The sequence below is a fragment of the Anabrus simplex genome, chromosome 1, assembly GCF_040414725.1.
Source record: "Anabrus simplex isolate iqAnaSimp1 chromosome 1, ASM4041472v1, whole genome shotgun sequence".
Taxonomy (NCBI): Eukaryota; Metazoa; Arthropoda; class Insecta; order Orthoptera; family Tettigoniidae; genus Anabrus; species Anabrus simplex.
Genome location: NC_090265.1, coordinates 51,303,080 through 51,321,407, shown reverse-complemented (window position 1 = coordinate 51,321,407; position 18,328 = coordinate 51,303,080). Strand labels below are relative to the sequence as shown.

At 39.6% G+C, this 18,328-nt stretch overlaps 1 protein-coding gene across 1 annotated transcript in view; it reads left to right on the top strand.

Moving 5' to 3' along the window:
• The first annotated feature begins 891 nt into the window (after nucleotides 1-891).
• The window catches only part of LOC136874568 (trypsin eta), a 43,239-nt gene continuing 25,802 nt past the window's right edge, over nucleotides 892-18,328 (top strand). The window contains exons 1-2 of the mRNA XM_068225483.1: nucleotides 892-963; nucleotides 11,111-11,217. Of these exons, the coding sequence (XP_068081584.1) occupies nucleotides 11,117-11,217 (101 nt within the window). The 5' untranslated portion in view covers nucleotides 892-963; nucleotides 11,111-11,116. The remainder of the gene's footprint in view (nucleotides 964-11,110; nucleotides 11,218-18,328) is intronic.

The window sequence follows — 18,328 nt, the reverse complement described above, 5'->3', positions numbered from 1 at the left end:
AAATACTAATAAGTGAGTAAATAAACAAAATAAGTTAAATACACCACGGCCTAGCGGCACATCATCGACTAAGCCACAACAAAAACGTACATGACACTAGCAAGAAGAGTGATATTAATCTATGATCCTTCTTTCTCGGAAGCTAATATCCGTGCCACGATTTTCAATCATGGTTTACGGTGTATATTTAAGATCACCTGGCATTAAGTATTAATTCGATCGTATTGCGGGTGCTTGTGTTATTTCAGAGACAAAGAAATCGCATCTTTGCACAATGGCTGTAGGATTGAGCGGGTAAATTGTGCATACTAGTACTTTCTCTTCCAGTTCCATCACTCCTTTACACTTCAAACCCAAATGCAGGATGCAGAGCTATATACAACTTAATAGAAATTGAGTGTTTGTTGGGTTTCAATAGAACTAAATGGTGGGCCAGCCACCCGGTAAAAATACACTTAATAATTAATTAAATTATAAAATAGAACAATTTACAAATTAATTACGCTGTGTGTATTTGCATACCTACATTATATTGTGACAATAATTCTTTGACACTAATTACAACCGAAGCACATTCCAATTTCAAAGAAATGATTACACAGTATAATCATTCGATTGGTATTTCATGTTCAAACCATCCCTAAGATCTTCCTTTAATCGTGCAAAACACACTTTGGATAGATGGCGAGAAAATATAATTTTCTCTTCAATATTTTGTCTTCATTCCTTTCTTTTAATTTACTCTCACGAAGAAATGTCACAATGAAGATGAGGGGATCTCTTCTTCTAACATTAACTGCAATTTATAGAGCAGCAACTCTATCACAAGGAGAATAACATCAGAATTTGTACATAAGGCACATGTTATTTCTTTTGTTTCATACAGAGGGACGCACAATCACACGAAATGACGAACAAATAATTGAAGGAAGGGAAGCTTTGCCTGGCGAATTCCCTTTCCAGGTGAGTACCAATTAGTTCATTGCCCTACGGAATGTGGATATGAAGAGATTAGCTCAGATACTAAACATTCAACGCGGTAAAAAAAGGTATTAAGTATTAACTAGCTATGTGTCGGAGCAAGAGTCTCAGTATATTGAGAATAATTCAACATAGTTAATTGAACTGAAAATCTACATATATATGAAATAAGAGTTTTGTCTGTACATTGCTCAGAATTTGAAAAGAATGGTATTTCTGTATCGGTCATGTCCACAGTATCAAGGAAATGCACTTTTTACTTTCCCGTAATGTCTGTCAGTCTGTCTGTCTGTCTGTCTGTCTGTCTGTCTGTCTGTCTGTCTGTCTGTCTGTCTGTCTGTCTGTCTGTCTGTCTGTCTGTCTGTCTGTCTGTACACACATCACTAGCAAACGGCTAAATAGAATTTAATGAAAATCGGTATGTAAAGTCGGGGAATAAGTCGCTACAATCTAAGCAATCAATAATTTTATTCACGCTGATAGAAATGGTAGTTTAGGGGAAGGCCTAAAATTTAATTTTTAAATATGTATGTTATTAGTTGTCCTATTTTAATAAACATTGGTATGAAAAGTCGGGAAAAACGTCGCTACAATCTAGGCTATAAATAATTTTATTCACGCTGAATGAAATGGTAGTTTAGGGGAAGGCCTAAAATTTAATTCTCAAATATTTATAATGTTATTGGTCGTAACGATAAATATTACATAACCAAAGTTATATAGAATTAAATTTATGTCTTATACATTTTTACCGTACCGGCTATGATAACACAGATATTCATGTGCTCTGAATTTGGGAGCTTGGATTGGCAACTGCGGACCCTCTAGCAAATCTGGCATTGCTTCTACTTTCTTATAACAGGCTTCCGCCCTCCCATAATCAACTCCTGATCTCTTCCGGCCAGAGGGTATTAGACTTGCGATGCCTATGGAATCTTTTATTTTCTCCTCATTCGTGACCCTTGCGTTTGTATGCCGATAACTTTGGTGCACTTGCATTTTCATTTCTGTTACTCCCCTTAATAAATAATAGCCACCACCACCACAAAATCTTCGTGGAAGATGGCTCCGTGAATATTACACACTGTGTACTAGAGTCTTGAAGTGAAAAGGCGGAGAAGGTGTTGCGTCGTACATCTCAACTACTGTTCTAGATATATAAACGGGGCGTTTCACAACGTCTACTGAAAATTAAAGGACGACAATGTTTTAAATTATTTTAGAATGTCAATAGCTTCACTCGATAAGCTGGTGGTCAAATTCCAAGGAACGATTCAAGATCTGAATATATTCTATTCAATATATTTATTTATCACCTGCAGGATGTCCCAATTACAGATAATATATTAGAAAATTAAGTAATACACATATTTATAAAAACATACAAATATACATCTTCACATGTTTTTTTTACAGACAATTCACATAAAAATTCACATAATGTACACAATTTACACGTTCCACCCCTGAGAAGAACTTTCCGAACTGCAGTGGAAGGGTGGTGAAAAATGACGAGTGACACTTCTAGCTGATTTATGCGCCTAGGTGCTTGCATGAACCAAGAATTTTCGTGTGCGACTACCCTGCGTTTCGGCAGGTGCAATGTGCAATTCTGCCTTGTCGCCTGCTTGGAGCATGAGGAGGAATCAGCTCCAGTATAGCCTGACAGTTCATTTTAATCTTCAAGCATTTGGCTGCTAACAATGCGTTCAGATATTTTCGGCGCGATGCCGGAGTATACATGTCAAGAATGTTTACAAATTCTTCATACATGCTTGCCCAGGAATCCCAAACTAATACACTTCGTGAACCTTATCTGAACTCTCTCGAGATAGTGTATGTGGCCTTTCTGATACGGGAGCCACACCTCACAACCAAACTCGACAGAGGGGTGTTTGGCATTTTCTGCACGACAAATGTTGGCGACTACTCTCAGTTTAATCTGTAAAGAAGTATATTAAATAGGTACAGGCAGGTAAAGCTCAAAATACATTTTATTAACTTTTTCTAAGCCATGCCCGAGTTAACTCGGATGTAAATATGATTGCCATTGTAACATGAAAATGGAAACAATTATATATTTGGGCATGTCTGCTTATGTATTGGAATGTTATCTCTCATTATCACCCATTGTTTGGAACGCTCCTCTATTTGTGCAGTCTACAGTGCAAATGTATTTTAAAACTGTTATCTGCAATTATGACGTCATTGCTGGATCCTCCCCTATTCGCTCAATATGTGGACCAATTAGCTGGGTGCATGCGCATCACGGACTTCTGCTCGGTGCGCACCGGTCGCGTCGAGGAGAGAGCTCGACTTCTCTGGTGGCTGTAGTGCAAGATGGCTGTGTCAGCGCGTGTACTTTGGAAGACATTTTGGTGTGGTTGGAGAGTCTTGAAAATGGAGTTAGACACTCCAGGCTAGGTAGTGGAGAATTAAGGCTATGCCCTTGTGGCTCCAACTAAATACAGTAGAAACAATACGCGACACTGAGCGAGATATCGAGGGACAGCTATTGGAGCTCACTCTAGCGGATAGACCTGAACGGTAGTGATTCTGTCATAAGAGCACATGTATTTTTGTGTGAAGTTTTTGGTGTTATTTATGCGTTTTCAGTGAGTTGGCATAATTAAATAGTAGCGTGTGCCATTCCGTGATATATCCTCTCAACATGAGGGGAAAGGTATGTTCTGTGTTTGGCTGCAGTAATTACGAAGTAGAGAAAAATGCGCGGTCGTTCTTCAGGTTCCCTCGTGACAAGAACATGTAAGTAATACTGTGTTTGCATATATATTCTTCCAGTGACAGAGATGTTTATAGTACTTCATTATCTTCTGACCTGCTCGACCCATGTTTTAACGGGCTTAAAATATTGTATAGTGCAGCAGTTAACCTTCAATACCGATGTGTTGTTGTAGGTGTGATCTGTGGGTTTTGAAATGTCACAGAAGCGATTTGGATAAAGTGTACAAGAAAGGAGGGACGTTACGCTTGTACATGAATTGTAAGATCTGTTCAGATCATTTCCAGGCCAGCGACTTTAAAAATCCTCGACTATACAGCCAAGGGCATGTTACATTTTTACTCTAATTGTACGTAAATATTCCTCAAAGCATCACTATCGACAACATTTTCAAACTTTTCTTTCTTTTATCCCTCTTCTCAGATTAAAGCCGGGATTTTATAGATTTTCTTTCTGTTAGTAGGCTTCATGTTAATAGGAAAATTGTCCAGTTATTAAATGTTAATTCATTGCATCATATGTGTAAGAAATGTGCCGATATTTTTATTGACAAATGTCTTAATGTGATGATACAATGTTTTTAAATGAGGAAAAAAGACAAATCCAACCATAAGATTTCAGGCAGGTATGCTAAAGCTAAAAAAGTAATGCATAAATGAAAGATCAAGCCATTTCACAGCAGTCCATTTCACACCTTGTTTATATGTCTAATTTCAGTCTTTGAATAATAACCTTTTAAATAATTCTTCATTCATTTATCCAGAATTGCTTTAGCAACTTCGAAGTTAATATCTCAATACCACTTTCTTTCTAGACGTAATTTATTTATCCATTTCCGTATATACATTTCCATTGATATTTGAATTTAGCGCGATTTGTTCAGGTCAAGTCACTAGGAGCGCTACCGTCGAATTATCTCCCATTTTAGCAAGGCGAAATCCGTAAGTGTCGTGTATTGTCTCTGCTGTATTTGCTCCAACCTACCTTTAAACTTATTATATGAGAAATGTCGTGTGAGTGTTTACCGTTACCGGCATGGTTAGCTTATAAATGTGCTGTAAGTTGTGAAATTGGATATTCTACCACAAAGATGTAAGTACGGTGAAATCTTAATATTTTTGAGAGCTCGTCTAAGGCCGTGGATTATGTGAAGTAAAAAGACTATCGCGAATCTCGCTTACATATTAATTTACCTTTTCGGCGAACGTTTGCTTACGTAACTGTACTGTGTTCACTTCTGCAAATGAAATTTTCTTAAAAAAGACCAATTCATCATCAAGATTCATTTTTAAATATGTAACTACCTTTTAAAAGTTTTGATTATGGGCTAAAATTTCAAGATCTATAATGAAATTGTGAGGCAATATGGAGTCGCTAGTTATGCGTGTATGAGGTTGTGTATTCTATTTGTTTAAATTTATTAACTTATCGTTCGTGCTGAATTTTCAACTCATTCTTTGGAGTTATTATTATTGTTATTATTATTAAATTTTGGCCTGTGTATTCCTTTCTAATTTTCTTCGTTCTTGTATTTGCTTTCTAACTGTGCTATTATTGTGTCTGTTGCCCTTGGTTAAGTTATGGGATCGTTATTTGCGTTTTTCTGGGGTCTAAATAATGTGATACCTCATGCACGCATCTGGCCCTGTCCAAAGCTTCCTCTATTCAAACTTAACAAAGCTTTCGGCGAACCGTTTAATGAAATGTAAATGTTATTTCGTACTGTCATCCACGACCATAATGATAATTATTATTTTTTTCTATAACGTCGAACCTGTGAGGAATTGAAATTTGCTTGTCGCCTTTTAATGTTATAAATGTCATTTGGTTAACGTTCTCTTGTCCCATTCTCCCAATTGTTTGTGATCTTAGCCTTTGTAATTTGTTGCATCATATATTATCTTATCTTATTTGATCTTATATTATGTTATCTTATCTTGTGTGTACGCATTAATTTTTAGTGGCTTTAACTACTTTTAATGACTGATAGCTTGGCTTCGGTAACGACTAGCTCCAGTAGTGTGCGTCCGTGTTCTGTTATTAATTGTTAAACGTTTATATTATTTTTCCCTTGTGGTTTTTAACTTAGTTGGGAAAATTTTCTGTCATTTATTTATTGTCATTTAAACTTCATTTATTTATTCGTGTAATTTTTATTTGCTGTTGGGGCCACATTTTGTTTTTAGTGCGTGTATCCGTGTGTGTAGCTTATTACTGATGTAGGAATGTATAGCAAATTTCAATTTTAAACAGTTGCGGGCCCTTATTTCATTTATCGAGTGGGAATTAATTTTAAGTTAGATGATCAGTGGTAGGCCTCTTGATTTATGCATTTTCATTATGGTCCAAATAATTATAACTTATTAAATAGGTTGCAACATTTTCAATATTTTAAATTTTCAACATTTTAATTAAGCATTACTTATTAATTTATTAAAAGATATACGATTTTTTAAATCACCCAAACATTTACTTTTATTGTGATAGTCTATATAGGTATCTGCTTTTATTTAATTTTATTTAAAATTCTTTAAGTAGTATTTGCTCTTCAATTTATTTTTCTTTGAGTTTTGTTGGTTTTTAAAAGATATATTAATTGTATATATATACAGTCTGTAGTACCCGGAGTTGCAAGGATGCTTTTAGAATGTTTACCTTTAAGATTTGTGTTACCAGTTAGTTATGTGTGAAGTGAAATGTTGTAGAATACATTTTTGGGATGTTGATTTTACCATCTATTATGTACTTTTATAGTTATTTAGATGTCTTTGATTTCAAGCTTCATACTTTTTTAATTTTCGAGTAAAACGTTGTCCTTGTGGAAGCTCGATTTGACTGGGAAGTATCTGATCCTTTCAAAAAAAAAATTGATAACTGCTATAGATATGTTTTTCGCGATTTCAACTCTCATTGAGACCGTCACCAATCAGCCTTGCTACCCCCAAGAGCAGTGGATTCATCACTAATCTCGGTCATTTTAAGCTATTTACTATTAAGCCCATCTCAGGGGAGACTGAATGTGAGCCATATAAACAATGTTTTCGACATTAATATTGGTTATTTTCCATTATTTTCCCATTTCATCCCCTCCCAACCCCCAACCCCCTCCCCCCCCCACTTTGGGATGATTCATCTTCATAGTACTTTTTTCCAGTTGGTGAGTCATATGTGCACGAAGTTTCGTTGAGAGCTATTCTGGAACATACCCGCATACATCCATAATCTTGGTTATTTTTACATTCATTTTCACCCCTCCTCAACCTCCATACTGACTGCGATGAAGTATGACTTAACCATTCAGAGTGTCACAGTTGAACTTAGCGACCTCGTAAATGATGCATTCGACATTAATATCAGTATTTTCCTTTATTCTTGCAATTTCACCACCTCCGCTAGGAGTGCTAGTGGTGTTTTCCCCAACCGGTAATTGAAATGTGTATCAATTTTATATGAGGGCTCTGCTAGAGGAAACACGGATGCATCTGTAAATTTGATCATTTTTGAAATTTTATTTTCCATCTTTCTCATCTTCACGCCGATGGGGGTTGAATATAGACTTTAACGACGTCCGGAGTGTCACTATTCTTCTCAGCGACCCTGAAAACGTTGGATTCGACACTATTTTCGATATTTAACATCTCACGCCCTCAGGTGCTAGTGTTATCATACCTCTACGCAGTTTGTCTCCTGATAGTAAGTCATAAGTGTACGAAGTTTGGTTGAAATCACTCCCCTAGTCCAGAAACGTATGTATTCAACAATAACAACAGTCGTTTTTAGTTATAATTACATTTCGCCTCCTCCCATAGGTCTTTTACGGGTGTCTTGGCCCCACAGTATTTTTTACAGATAGCAGGTAATATTTGCACCAAGATTAATTGACACCTATGCTGGAACATACACACAAAATTCCATAATCTCGGTCATTTAGAAATTTTCTTTTATTCACCCCTTCTCACGCCCTTGCCGATTAAGGCTCAACTTGCACTTCAATGCCATCCGGACTGTCACTATTCATTTCAGCGACCCCGAAAAGAATGGATTCGGCACTATTTTCGATCATTTTTATGGTACACTCACCCCCACCCCTAAGGGTGTTAGGGGTGCCTTTCCCCCACGCAGTTAGTCTCCTGACAGTAAGTCATAAGTGTACCAATTTTGGTTCAAATCGCCCCAGTAGTCCTGAAAACTATGGATTCGGCATTATTATTGATCGTTTTAATTTGAATTTGTATTTCAGACCTTCCTCTGAAGTTTCTAGGGGTGTCTTGGCCTCACAGCATTTTTCACACATACTAAGTAATATTTCCACCAAATTTAGTTGACAGGAATGCTGCACGTACATCCATAACTCCGGTCATTTTGGTAATTTTACTTTTTCACACCTTCTCACCACTTACGCCAAAGGGGGCCGATCTTGGACTTAAAGAATCTTAAGTGCCACTATTTATCTCATCGCCCGCGAAAACTATGAATTCGACACTTTTTCCGATTATTTTTATATCTCGCACCCACCCCAAAGGGTGATGAACTTGGACTTAGTAAGAATCCGGAGTGTCACTATTTATCTGAGCGACGCGGAAAGCTATGGATTCGACACCATTTTCGATTACTTTTATATCTCACACCCCACTCGCCCCCAACCCCAAATGGGGCTTAACTTGTACTTCAAAAACTCCGGAGTGTCACTATTCATTTCAGCGACCCCGAAAAGTATGGATTCGACACTAATTTAGATTATATTTATACCGTGACCCCTCTCCCCTCGACTTTAAGGGTGCTTGTGGTGTCTTGTCCGCGCGCGGTTTTTCCTGATACAAAGTCGTAAGTGTACCAAGTTCGGTTGAAATCGCTTCAGTGGATTAGGAGGAGGTGTAATACATATCTACCCACACAATGACATTTATATATATGTAGACCTATGTCCGACTCGTTGGCTGAATGGTCAGCGTAATTGCCTTCCCTTCAGAGGGTCTCAGGTTCGATTCCTGGCCGAGTCGAAGATGTTAATCGCTTCTGATTAATACTTCCGGCTCGCGGACTGGGTGTATTTGTCCGCCCTAACACTCTCCTCATCATATTCAGACAGCATACCACACTACAAACCTCCACAGGAACACGCAATAGTGATTACATCCCTCCATATAGGGTTGGCATCAGAAATGGCATCAGGCCGTAAAACAGGGCCAAATCCAATGTGCGACGCAGTTCGCACCTGCGACCCCACACTTGTGGGAAAAAGCGGTAGCAAAAGAAGATGTATATACTCTATATACCTATTACGTACAGTCACCTTTGCTCGTTGGAAACCCTCAGTTTCTCTTCGTTAGGAGTGGGTGATAACTCGTGTCATTCCACAGTTCATATTATATTTTTCAGATTTTTCATATATATTTTACACCATATAATACACAGCTACATTTTTTCAAACTGGGCAGACCTATACAAGTTCGTCCTATGACATGAAGGTACATCTCGATCACGGCATGTTGGATTGCTATTTCCAAATAACAGGCATAAAAATGAACCTCCTTGGCGACGTGTTCCCATCCTCCTATATACAGCATTTATTACTATGAAGATATGGCGTAAGCTGCTGCCACCTAGCGTCAATCTGTCCATAAAGTCGATCCAATCTTCTCGCGGCTTTGGAATTAAGTAAAATTACCAAAAATAGAAAAATAGAAAACTACCCATCGGATTTCGTTCAAACTACTTTTTAATCCCTCTCAGAAGTAATGAGAACAAACTGTGAAATTTTCATCAAATATCGTTCTAGTAGTTTTTGAGTCTATTAACGTCAAATATACCAACATGCAATTTTATATATATAGATAAAAAGATAAAATAAAATTTAAAAATTTATTAAGTTTTTAAATTAACTTTTAATATCGCTTCTTATTTGGTAGTTAACGACCCCTCAAGCATTAATTTTAAGATCCTGTCCTCTTTATTCCTTTATTGTATGGGTCCTCCACGCGTTATATTTGATACTACTGCCCTCAAGGTGAGTAATTTTGTGATTTATGTTAATTTTACCATTTATGTGTTTTCATTGTTGTTTCTGTGTCCTTCAGTGCTGCAGCCGCTATCCCGAACACGAGTTAATTCGGATTTCAAGCAATGGGTCCTTCTCCACTTCCGAGTTCGGTCTGACGTTGTAATTTTGTTGTTCATCACATGTTATGTTCAAACGATGTATGATTCATAAATCACCTCACGTATTCTGACGATCATTATCTTCCTTGTGTTTTTCTTTCAGAGATGTTTTCTGAGATGGGTACGTCAAAATGCACAGAAAGCATGAAGGAAGATTCCTTTTAGAAATTTTAGGGTTATGATAACGCAGACTTTCATGAGTATAGTGAAGATAACTTGCAATAAATATTCTGTAGATATTTATCACTTCATTTTGAATCTGGTAAAAGAGCCAATAGCAAACTATCATCAATTCTGTCTTTCCATAACAGTTTAGTAGCTGTGTAAATAGAAGGTATTTTTAGCCTATTTCAACCATTGTCGAAATTTCCGTAAAAATCTGGTGTCGGACATGCATAAGGCTGAAAATGACTTGCATGTGAAGAGGTTAAGGATAATGTAACAAATTGCTGGGATGAAAATACGAACATAATTACAAAAATCATCCTTCCTCTTAGCGAAATGGGTGCATAATATATTACTTAAGCTGATAAAGCAATTCTAGTCGTATTTAAAACTGCACGCAACTGAAAATACCCGACAGAGCGGTTAGTGGCACTGATGTACAGGCAGCGGACTGCTGACGATTCACGCGTTCGCATGGCCTGACCCATAAGATGTCATGTCATGCACTTGAAAAGATCGATGCGACACTTTGGCCCTGGCGATCTCTAGGACACGACGGTGTGTATTTCAGACCGTCGCGACGAATTAAACGCGTGACAATACATACATTGTCTCTTTCTTCTAGTTGTTTTACAGAACGGCCCACATTGTACCGTCCTGTGACACTTGGCACTAAATGCGTGCATAAAAGCATTCTACTTAGAATATTTTTGAGAATGTTGCTTCCACTGCCTAACATTTCTTAGGGCCAATTTTCTAAAGATACGTAGATGTACGGAATTTAAGCCTCACACATTCAGCAGTAACATCGTAAACTTCTGATTTTTGGCTTAGGTGTGTGTGTGCATATTCCATCCTTAATATCATGTTTGTTTTACCTCGAAACCATTTAATGTCCACGGGGAAGAAATGCTATAATAATGTATTTTTGAGATTAAATGTGTGAAGTCATATCCCTAAAAGTCACGAGCCATTACTGGCTTTAAGTGGTCTAGGATAATAATGAAAATATTTTTCTTCCTACCGTAAATGCATGTTGTCTTTATAATAATATTTTTTCAGGCTTCAATGGGATATATAAACCCTGAAACCAAAGCTTACGTCCACTACTGCGGTGCAAGCATATTGGACAGGCATCATGTACTGACGGCGGGTCATTGCGGCATGCTGTAAGTGACAAATATGCTATACTTATTCAAAATTTACATGTTTTATTGTTGTTGGAACGAGGAAGTTTAACACACGCCTCTTTATTATGTACTATGTACTATTACAACTCCTTCCTTCCCTTAAGAATGAAGTTTTCTATCTCAGATACATTATTATGTTGAGCTTGTACCGTCTAGTTATCATATTTAGCGTTGAAATAATTCCTAATAAGAGAAGTCACGATAGGGATAAAGTGAAAAATTTTGTAAACTGGTTATATCAAGGACGAAGTTCGGATCCTCGGCTGAATTTCAGTATAGACGACTTTTGATCTGATAGACCCCCGAATTTTTTTCCCAGGCAGGTTTGAGATTTTGCCAAATTCAGTTTATTCCTCAAGCAGTGCGCTCGGACTTTTTCGTCTTTTTAATATTGTTACTTGATAATGAGACTGCAATCTCAACAGAATCTACCATGGATACTGCCTGGAATGTGTGAGTAAGTTAGACCGGTGACATCCCGGCTGGTCGGAGGGCATCTAATTGCCTTTCCTTGTATTTAGCTTTTCGTCTGGAGTCTCCTTGGATTTACTGGATTGCAAAAGTAGAATTCTCCTATTCCGAACAAACCCCGAAGATACTAGAAATTTATCAGCAAGTGTATAAAATTCCGCCTCTGAGGTGTAGTAGTTGATGTGAATAGCTGCCACTCCCGGAGGCCCGGGTTCGATTCCCGTCTCTGCCACTCAGCCTCGGGAGGTCAACTGAGTAGACGGGGTCTCGATTCCCTCCTCAGCCATCCTCGAAGTGGTTTCCTGTTGTTACCACTTCTCCTCCGGGAAAATGCCGGGATAGTACTTAACTTATGGCCACGGCCGCTTCTTTCCCTCATCCTTGTCAATCGATTCCAGTCTTCCCATCCCCCAACAAGGGGATAAAAGCTTAGCATGTGAGGCCGCCTGGGCGATGTACTGGCCATCCTCCCGAGTTGTATCTCCCGACCCAATGTCTCACACTCCAGGACACTGCCCTTAAAGCGCTAGAGGTGGGAACCGTCGCTGAGTCCGAGGGAATAAGCCGACCCTGGAGAGTAAACATATTACCGACCTCGATAGCTGCACTCGCTTAAGTGCGGCCGGTATCCAGTATTCGGGAGATAGTATGTTCGAACCCAACTGTAGGCAGTCCTGAAGATGGTTTTCCGTGGTTTCCCATTTTCACCCCACGCAAATGCTGGGGCTGTACCTTAATGCCACGGCGTCATTCTGCGATATATTTGGTCGTAATACTCATTTTACGCCCGGTCCGGGATGCGAGCGACGCTGCGCTAGCTCGAGAGGTGTAGCTCTAATTACGCTGTAAGGGAGAAAGCTCTCAGTACAGGGAAACCTTGAAATTGCGCACCCTATCCAGCAAGCGAGATAAAAACAGCACGCCACACTAAAATACCTCCTAGGTCAGGAGGAGGAGTTAACTTTGAAGGATTATAATTTGAAAACTGGATATTACCATCGTATATTTATGGATGCCAACTCACAATTTCCGCGCCTCAAGTAATAATAATAATTAATAATAATAATAATAATAATAATAATAATAATAATAATAATAATAATAATAATAATAATAATAATAATAATAATAATCAAACTTTGGTACAAGTCTTAGAAATTTGCTGGTAAGGACTCATTGAAATCAGCATAATTTACAATATTTAATAATGTAAGAAGATGTATTAGTAATGACGCACATTAAACAGATGTGTGGTGATATGAAACATCTGACCTCGCGCTTATCAAGAGAGAGATAGGGTAGTCCCTACCTCACACTATTCCGCGCGTTGAAATCCAAGAGAAAGCTTATGAGATTACCAGAGTTTCAGTGATGAGATTTGCATGAAAATAGATCAGTAAAAGGAAGAAGTTGTGATCTACAAATTGAGTATTCATACGACCCTGAGGAATAATTATCAACGGACCGATTTGGGCCTTGTGGGCGGAGATTACCCTTTCCATAGTTGACGACCTGGATCTCCTACTTACCAACCTCTTTCAGTGCGGCTAGTATCCAGTATTAGGGAGATAGCAGGTTCGAATCCCACTGTTGGCAGCCCTGAAAATGGTTTTCCGTGGTTTCGCATTTTCACACCAGGCTGTACCTTAATTAAGGCCACGGCCGCTTCCTTCCCACTCCTAGCACTTTCCTGTCCCATCGTCGCCATAAGACCTATCTGTGTCGGTGCGACGTAAGCAACTAGCAAAAAGAAAAGGTTCTCCTACAAAAGAAGATCAGGCCAGACATTAGTATTCATTCATTATTCATTCGTTGTTCAGACTCAGTCATTCATTCTGAACCAGTGTTGCTCATTCGGCGTGACTCAGTGTTACTCAACAATACTCTGTGTTATTCAGTGTTCTAAATAATCGTGTTAGACAGGGGCATATTCCATGTTAGACTGATACACGTTTATAATATAATCACATTTTTCTTGTGTAAAATAATAATTGTGGTGTGTGGACATATGCGATTCTGATCCCAATATATATTAAGGGGATGCAGACTAGTAAAGTCAGTATCGGCTCACGTGAATAATTTCAAAGAACGGGTAAAATTCCATTAATCGCCAAGACGTAGTGAGTTATTGACTATAGAACACCAATAATTATTTTGCCGTTATTAAGTCATGTGCAGTAATAGGAGACGTTTATTCTAAAAAGTAAAAGTTGTTAGATTAGCTAGGAAATGCTACCTACCTAAGTGAACAAGTGACGCTCACATAGGATTAAATAAGGCTTATAATTGTGCCGTTTTATAACAAAGGGGAATCGAGTAGTGATCTTCAGAGACTGCAACCGTTACTCGGGTAGTCCATTCGAGCCTATGAGTGAGTCTAGCCATATTATGTTCTTAGAAGGCATATAGACAATGCTTCAATCACCAGTTTCCCATTTGTCCATATGTGTGTGAGTGCTCGTCGAATCCAGGACTCTACTCTACCAGAACTCGCCATTGTGGCTGCATTATTGGATTATACTTTACTAGAACGCGCCAGTGTATCTGTATTATTTCAATGACGGACCATCCAGATCTTCCAACAGTGGGAGATTGCCGATGAAGTCACCATGGACGCAACCACGAAGAAGATGAAACTAGGACTCTCTGCTAACGAAGTACCAGTGATGGAGGCTTAAATCTCTACGGGTACCCTCTGATAAAAGTGCGGTTATACGCAGCAATGATAAGTGAATTCCATATTCCTAAGCATGAAATTCACAGGTGTCGGATTAAACGTAACTTTGTAAATATAGAATTTTTCAATATGTACTTTGATAACGTGTAGCTGCCGCAACATGAGTGTTTCAATGCGCCAAAGTTTATTTATTAGTTTGATTTCCTGTGCTTTTGTCTTCTGTGATTATGGATTAATCACGAATATTTATTCCGTGGATTTTGCATGAATTAGTATGTACGGGCACATATGTTGTATGTTTGGGTGAAGCAATTGTAAGGGTTGAATTGATAATTCAGCAGATTTCATAATCCATTCCGAGTTTTATTAGTTGAGATTCGTCTTCACAATTCTTCAAAGTTTTATTATTCAAATGCTTCACGGCTTACGACTTTAATGCATGGTTCAAGTTAGTCCCCTTTTGATCTTAAGGATGCGGACAACTGAAAGAAGGAGATGTTGGCTCGAGGTGCAATCAATGATCTGTATAGTTACGCGGATAAACGTTATGCTAATTAAATCACCTGTCGACTTAGGATCTTGAGTTTGTGATACACGTGTGTGAAGTGAAAGGCGAAACGGAAGATGTGAAAATGCTTAAGATGACAGATTAAGAATATGTTGATAATGATAAATATAATGATGAGGAATGAACCCATAATGATATAGTTGAAGCAGTGAGATAAAATGATATTGAAGGTATCCATAAATGATTATACTTGCCTGGAGAAGAGCGAGAGAATTGAAATGAGAATTACGTCTGGGAGCGAAGTGAAAGTAAGTATTCTCCCAGCTGACGAGGACAGGCTGCCTCTTAGGGAAAGATTTAAGGCCTTCAGAAGGAATGGAATGCCAGGCCTAAGCGGTTGGTCCTTTCTTCTGTCAATGCTCTCAAATGTTCACATAAGATGTTTCCCTCACTTTCGCACTCTATTAAACATTCAAGTGCCAATAACTTGTCCTATCAAAGTTGTATTTTTCATGATTTGATAGGTGAAGTAATCCTCCCAATTTGATATTCAAATGAGGTCATATAGGGACTTCGGGTGCGCCTCGAAGTCGAACTAACATGGTTCAATACCCGATTGGTATCGATGTCCTTGGTTCGACACCAGGAGACTTGTAAAGGGTCACAGTTTCAGAAGGCATTAAAGTGTGTGAATTATATATTTGTGTTGATGTATTTACAGGTAATTGCGTCATTCTTCATGTGTTTATATTTATGTACACTGACTGACAGAGCAAATGCAACACCAAGAAGGAGTGGTCAGAACTTTATGCCAATTGCAGGGTAGACTGACGTCACTGAGGTATGCTCATGATGTGAAATGCGCCGCTGTGCTGCGCACGTAGCGAACGATAAATGGGACACGGCGTTGGCGAATGGCCCACTTCGTACCGTGATTTCTCAGCCGGCAGTCATTGTAGAACGTGTTGTCGTGTGCCACAGGACACGTGTATAGCTAAGAATGCCAGGCCGCCGTCAACGGAGGCATTTCCAGCAGACAGACGACTTTACGAGGGGTATGGTGATCGGGCTGAGAAGGGCAGGTTGGTCGCTTCGTCAAATCGCAGCCGATACCCATAGGGATGTGTCCACGGTGCAGCGCCTGTGGCGAAGATGGTTGGCGCAGGGACATGTGGCACGTGCGAGGGGTCCAGGCGCAGCCCGAGTGACGTCAGCACGCGAGGATCGGCGCATCCGCTGCCAAGCGGTGGCAGCCCCGCACGGCACGTCAACCGCCATTCTTCAGCATGTGCAAGACACCCTGGCTGTTCCAATATCGACCAGAACAATTTCCCGTCGATTGGTTGAAGGAGGCCTGCACTCCCGGCGTCCGCTCAGAAGACTACCATTGACTCCACAGCATAGACGTGCACGCCTGGCATGGTGCCGGGCTAGAGCGACTTGGATGAGGGAATGGCGGAACGTCGTGTTCTCCGATGAGTCACGCTTCTGTTTTGTCAGTGATAGTCACCGCAGACGAGTGTGGCGTCGGCGTGGAGAAAGGTCAAATCCGGCAGTAACTGTGGAGCGCCCTACCGCTAGACAACGCGGCATCATGGTTTGGGGCACTATTGCGTATGATTCCACGTCACCTCTAGTGCGTATTCAAGGCACGTTAAATGCCCACCACTACGTGCAGCATGTGCTGCGGCCGGTGGCACTTCCGTACCTTCAGGGGCTGCCCAATGCTCTATTTCAGCAGGATAATGCCCGCCCACACACTGCTCGCATCTCCCAACAGGCTCTACGAGGTGTACAGATGCTTCCGTGGCCAGCGTACTCTCCGGATCTCTCACCAATCGAACACGTGTGGGATCTCATTGGACGCCGTTTGCAAACTCTGCCCCAGCCTCGTACGGACGACCAACTGTGGCAAATGGTTGACAGAGAATGGAGAACCATCCCTCAGGACACCATCCGCACTCTTATTGACTCTGTACCTCGACGTGTTTCTGCGTGCATCGCCGCTCGCTGTGGTCCTACATCCTACTGAGTCGATGCCGTGCGCATTGTGTAACCTGCATATCGGTTTGAAATAAACATCAATTATTCGTCCGTGCCTTCTCTGTTTTTTCCCCAACTTTCATCCCTTTCGAACCACTCCTTCTTGGTGTAGCATTTGCTCTGTCAGTCAGTGTATTATATCAGTGTATGGTGATTTATGGTGATTTTCAGGAAATCCACATTGTGTGTGTTCGCTTTGTAATATAGCAGAATAAGGTAGTGCCCCCGGAGAAACCCGTATATGCGATAGTGTGATATAATTAACGTTATGAAGTAGATTTTATTAGCGACAAGCGACGACATGATTTTCATGACAGGGTAAATGTGCGGAATTGTATCGTATAGAAAGATTTTAATACTGCAAACTCTGTCAAAGAATATTGTTTCTCTCACGGGAATATTATCTTTTATTTTTGTATAATTTATGTGTTGTTGGGTATTAATAAAGCGGATACCTGCGGGTACCGATGTTAGACAAAGGGACAGATCCCTATTGATTGATAAGTGCAAGATACATGTGTCTAGTATTAATAAGCTGATTTGGGAATGCCAAAAGGTTATTCAGAAGTGATAGGGATTGACATGGACATTAAACGGCATTTTCCATATAACTGATTTTTTGTGTTTAATAATATGGCATTTTCTCGTGTTACCGATTTTTCATGTGACTCTATCAGTTTATTAAAATTATGTCTTGATTGAGAACAAAACATTTTTATTATTCAGATATAGTGTATTCCTCTTTTATCATAGAGCATCCTACTTTCAATATAGTTAGATTAAGTGCCCAATTTTCTAATGAACAGACCATTGCCCGTATGCTCTTGAGCGTAGCCGTTGTGCCGTTCGCCAGTTCAAAACAGGGAGGATGGGACTTCGACGCTCGGGTTTGATTTCTGAAGTTCAACTTCCAGAAGATTTCCGTCCAAATATTTATTTGTGAAATTAAATTTTACACTCAGTTCTCTGCCGAGCCCGAGACAGGTGCAATACGTCCATTATCTCGGTCATTTTGGAAATTTTGCTTTTCACATTTTCTACCCCTGTACAACAGGTGGCTGAAATTGGACGTCAATAATCTCCGGAGCTTCACTATTCCTCTCAGCAACCCCGAAAAGAATGGATTCGACACTATTTTCGATTATGTCTTCATCTTACCCCTCGTAGGTGTACTACGGTTTTCATACCTCCACGCAGATTGTCTCCTGATAGTCAGCGTTGTACCAATTTTGGTTGAAATCACTCCCGTATTCCCGAAGAGGATGGATTCAACACTAATACAGGTCGCTCTTAGTTATAATTATATTTCGCCCCCTTCCCTAGGTCTTCTAGAGGAGTCATGCCCCCACAGCACTTTTTCCTGATAGTAGGTATTATTTGTACCAAGTTCA